The sequence below is a fragment of the Rhinolophus ferrumequinum genome, chromosome 10, assembly GCF_004115265.2.
Source record: "Rhinolophus ferrumequinum isolate MPI-CBG mRhiFer1 chromosome 10, mRhiFer1_v1.p, whole genome shotgun sequence".
NCBI classification, from domain to species: Eukaryota; Metazoa; Chordata; class Mammalia; order Chiroptera; family Rhinolophidae; genus Rhinolophus; species Rhinolophus ferrumequinum.
The window spans coordinates 26475580-26479877 of NC_046293.1; the positions used below are offsets into that span (position 1 = coordinate 26475580).

The 4298-nt window shown below is 35.8% G+C and overlaps 1 protein-coding gene across 1 annotated transcript; it reads right to left on the reverse strand.

Moving 5' to 3' along the window:
- Nucleotides 1–1462: 1462 nt before the first annotated feature.
- On the reverse strand, nt 1463–2401 carry LOC117028044 (taste receptor type 2 member 42-like). The gene has a single exon (XM_033116174.1). It carries the CDS (start codon nt 2399–2401, stop codon nt 1463–1465), a length of 939 nt encoding a protein of 312 aa, XP_032972065.1.
- Nucleotides 2402–4298: the final 1897 nt, after the last annotated feature.

Consider the following 4298-nt stretch of genomic DNA (forward strand, 5'->3'; position numbering starts at 1 on the left):
AAGGTGTACAGCATAATAACTTACATATATTATGAAATAATTACAACGGTAAGTTTAATAACCACCCGTCACCTCATGTAGATACCCAAAAAATGTCTTTTTCCTTGTGATAAGAACTTTTAGGACCTACTCTCTTAACAATTTTAAAATATACCATACGGCAGTGCTATTTTTACTGATCATATTGTGCATTACATCCCCAGTACTTATAACTGGAAGTTTAATCACCTTCATCCAATTCCCCATCCCCATCCAGGAAATTCCTAATATAGTGTCCAACATAATGAATGCAGTTTAAAAAATCTAAATCTTTATGTAGGTCTGGAAATACATATAGCATCATCATAGACAGATAAGAGCACCCCGTAGCACAGTTCCTGGAATAAGCGCACACTTTACAAAGCCCTTACGGTTTTTATCTTCTTCCCAGCCTCAGACTTGACCTACCGCACCATCAAAACTAACTCATAACCCATATATACTCCACATATATTTTCTAGTTTTTGTCATTATTGATAGTTTTGTGGTATGTTTACAACTATAACCTCCAAAATTACTATATTACAAACTATTCCAAATTATGATTTCATTATCAAGCAAAATTTTACTACCTGCCGGCCTTAAGATTATATTCATTTTCAGCTACTTTGATTTCATTTCAATTATTTTATTATGAAAGTCAATTCAGTAGTATATATTCACACAAACATTTCTAAAACTTTTACAAATATGTTATATTCTTTTGTACACTTTCTATTTTTATCCCTGGTAAGTTGGTCTTGCTTGTCTTCTCTGACAAGGGACGGTGGTGTTCAAATAATCCCTACATGCACATACACCTCCCACACAAACTCGGTATCTAGGTATGATTTTGATCCCTATAGAGTAGACATATAAGTATTATTATGCAAGTAGGGATAATTATTCAGTTTCTTTTTATAAATTCAGTTGATTTTTCTCTTATTCTGCAAAGGTAGTGTCTATTCTACCATGGATTCCTGATGATAGTCTGCGTCTTTGTTTTAAGATTTATGTCTGTCTGTATGAAATTACATATTTGTAGCATTTTTATTCCTTGATGTGTTTTTAACTTAATATTGTACAAATATTTTACCTATTCCCGTTTGGAAGGGATTTTTATTTCTAAATAATCATGGTTTTTTCCTCACACGTAAATGTAATAAATGTTTGCTGGGACATATAACATTAATACATGTTGCATTGTATATTTTATATTCATATTACCTCAAGTATTTTCTTGTTACTAACAAGTCTTATGTCACTGATGCTTGCTTTTTAAAAAACCTTGAGTAAATTGTTAGTTTGTAGGCCATTCAAGGGAAAGTTTGTGATGCTCAATACTATCTGGAAGAAACCGGTGAGAAAAACAGAAGTTAAAATGGATTTTCAATGTCTCCTCGCTGATTTAATTCTCTTGGAATATAGAAAATTCTATAAAAGTCTATGAAGCTAAAGGTTTTGCCCTTTTCAAGTGGGAACTAAGACGGCACAATAATCCTAAACCAATTTGTCTCAGCTTGCTGTTTCCCCAAATGAGGATAAATGAGTGGACTGAAGGGAAAACAGTCGATGCTAACATGACAAACAAACTGACCTTATATTTCTCCAGTGTAAGGAAAAGCCAACCTGTTAATAGGATGGAAGAAACATGAAGCATGAAGAGGAGAAGGAAACACATCACCATTTTCATGGCCCTTTTATGGGCCTCTGTGCTGAAGTCCCTAGAGCTGGAGTTCAGCTGTACATTCCTGGTATGTCTCATCAAGGAGAGAAATAAGAGGAGCAGTGAAGTCAGGGACAGAAGAAAGGGAATCAAATACATACAACTGTAAGCAATCAAGGTGTTAAGATACCGAGTTTTACTTACATCTAGAGAGCATGTTGAGTTTCTTTCACACATTTTATAGACACTAGTCCAGAAATCACTTAATGTATCTGTAAATACAACGTTGAAAGCCAGTAAGAACAAAGACCCCAGGAGAAGCACAAGTAGCACTCTGCCGACTCTCCACCTCAACCAGGCAAAGCAGGGGTAGGAGAAATTAGCTATTTTAAAGAGATAGAAAACACTTAGACAGGTGGCAAACCAGGTAGATAGGTGATTGGACAGTGTCCAAAAAATAGCAATGAATTTTGATGTCTTATCAATGGCATATAGATGTGGCCATAACACTATTACAAATGAATCATATAGTGTTATCCAAAGAAGAGCGATTCTGGAGACAGCCAGGCAAGTAAGGATGCAGTCAGCTGGCAAGAGTTTTTGACTCTTCACCCAGTCAATGCAGTTAACTAGTACAATGAAGACATTCCCCAACATTCCAGTTATGCATTCTCCTACTGCCGCTATCAGAAAAATATTTTCAGTTCCAGATGGCATTTCTGTATAAAGAATCCAGAAAGCTAGTAACTATTTTTCACTGATTTTTTTTGCTGTCAAAATATTGTAGAATAATATCCAGTTTGATACTTTTCATTTTTATGTTAAAAATGCTCCAGAAAAACTCAGATACCGACTCACTTATCTTCACGAAAGATCTTTCTCTCTTGTTTCAGCCATAGGTCTGAATTATGTGCAAGGAGATCCAGTCTCACAGATCTTAATGAGAAACATTAACATTAATTTCGATCGGCTAACTGATTTCCATATTAAACAGTAAATGTGCCCACTCATCCTTGGCACTGGCAGCAATTTTCCACTTGTGAGGACATCTGGAAGAATAAATTCAGATATGCAAACATGCAAATATAAGACATTTCTTTGCACTGATCTGTACTTTCCCTTTTAATTGAAACAATACTATTTGTATTCAACTTTCTTGATTTTAATAGATTTCTCAAAAAATAATCTCTATAATACAGGCATTATTCATTAATTCCATTTAATAAAATCCATAATATTTTAGACACCATTATGGACAAAATAAGTGTAATAAAGAGAAGTAACATAAAGAACTAACAGAGTAGTGAAAAAAGCAACGTTAAATAAACTGTTACTATTGTATGTGACAAAAGTTTGACCAAAATACAATTGCAACGCGGAGGAGGATGCTATAAAATCTATGGTCAATAGTTAATTCTAGTTTCGTAATGATAGTGACAACTTGCTTGGTCTGGAAGCTTTTTAGGATTTCTTGAAGAAATAGACAAAAAAGAAAATGTCTTTCCAGAATGATATAAAAGCATATGCAAGGGTACCAAAATAAGAGTTCTCTCTGAGGTAATTACTCTGAATTTTTGAGCTTTGTTTCTAATAAATTACTGCTTATTTGATTCTGAATAAGCTATTATCAGTTGAGAAAAAAACAATAGGAAGCAAAAATAAGGCAGAAAAAAAGCAAAAAATAAGGCGGGGGTTGGAGGAAGTTTCTCGTTTTTATTAATTATGCTTTTGGTAAAATTTCTTTGTCTCAGAAAGTTCATTTAAAGCCAAATATATTTTAGCTTGGTTTTTGCTGCAACAAACAGGTAACTCTAAAGTGATGAGTTTTCAGCCTTGACTGCAAGTTGGAATTGCCTAGAGAGCTTTCTACTTGTATATACTGTATTAATGTCTGTGAGCCATACATAGGGATTCTGACTCAATTGGTCTGGAATACATTGTTGACATGGACTGAGCGCTCCCTGATGTGTGCTGTACTGTGCCTCCTAAACCGAAGCAAAAATCTCTACCCACAACCTGCAAATCTATGAAGATGCTTCAGGAACAAGACAAGATTTTGCCCACTGATCCTCTTACAATGCATTCCCCATACAGCCAATTTTGACTTTAGTTGACAAATAACCTGTTTTGTGTGGGTCTCAGCCTATCAGTAGTGATGCTGTCATGCCTGAGGCACTCACCTGGGCTCCTACTACTTGAGGAAGCCCCCACATAAGGAGAACATTTCCTCGCCAGGGCCAATGTTGTAGCTGGGTCAGCCCTTGCAGTTCTTATTCTGATTGCGAGACCCACCTCAGCAACAACCAGGGAACTTCAAAAAGCAAGATGTGGGGCAGCCAGTTAGCTCAGTTGATTAGAGCGTGGTACTCTTAACAAGGTTGCCGGTTCGATCCCCACATGGGCCACTGTGAGCTGTGCCCTCCACAACTATATTAAAACAACTACTTGACTTGGAGCTGATGGGTCCTAGAAAAACACACTTTAAAGAAAAAGCTTTTTTTTTTTAAAAAAAAAAAAAAAAAGCAAGATTTATTACTCACAAGTCCTGTAGGGTACACAGGAGACCCAACGCTACACAAGGTTGAGAAAGAGAAAGTACAGACCTGGGTTCTGC

Coding starts and splice junctions, on each gene's coding strand:
- LOC117028044 (XM_033116174.1), bottom strand. CDS start 2,401: ATGCCATCTGGAACTGAAAATATTTTTCTGATAGCGGCAGTAGGAGAA.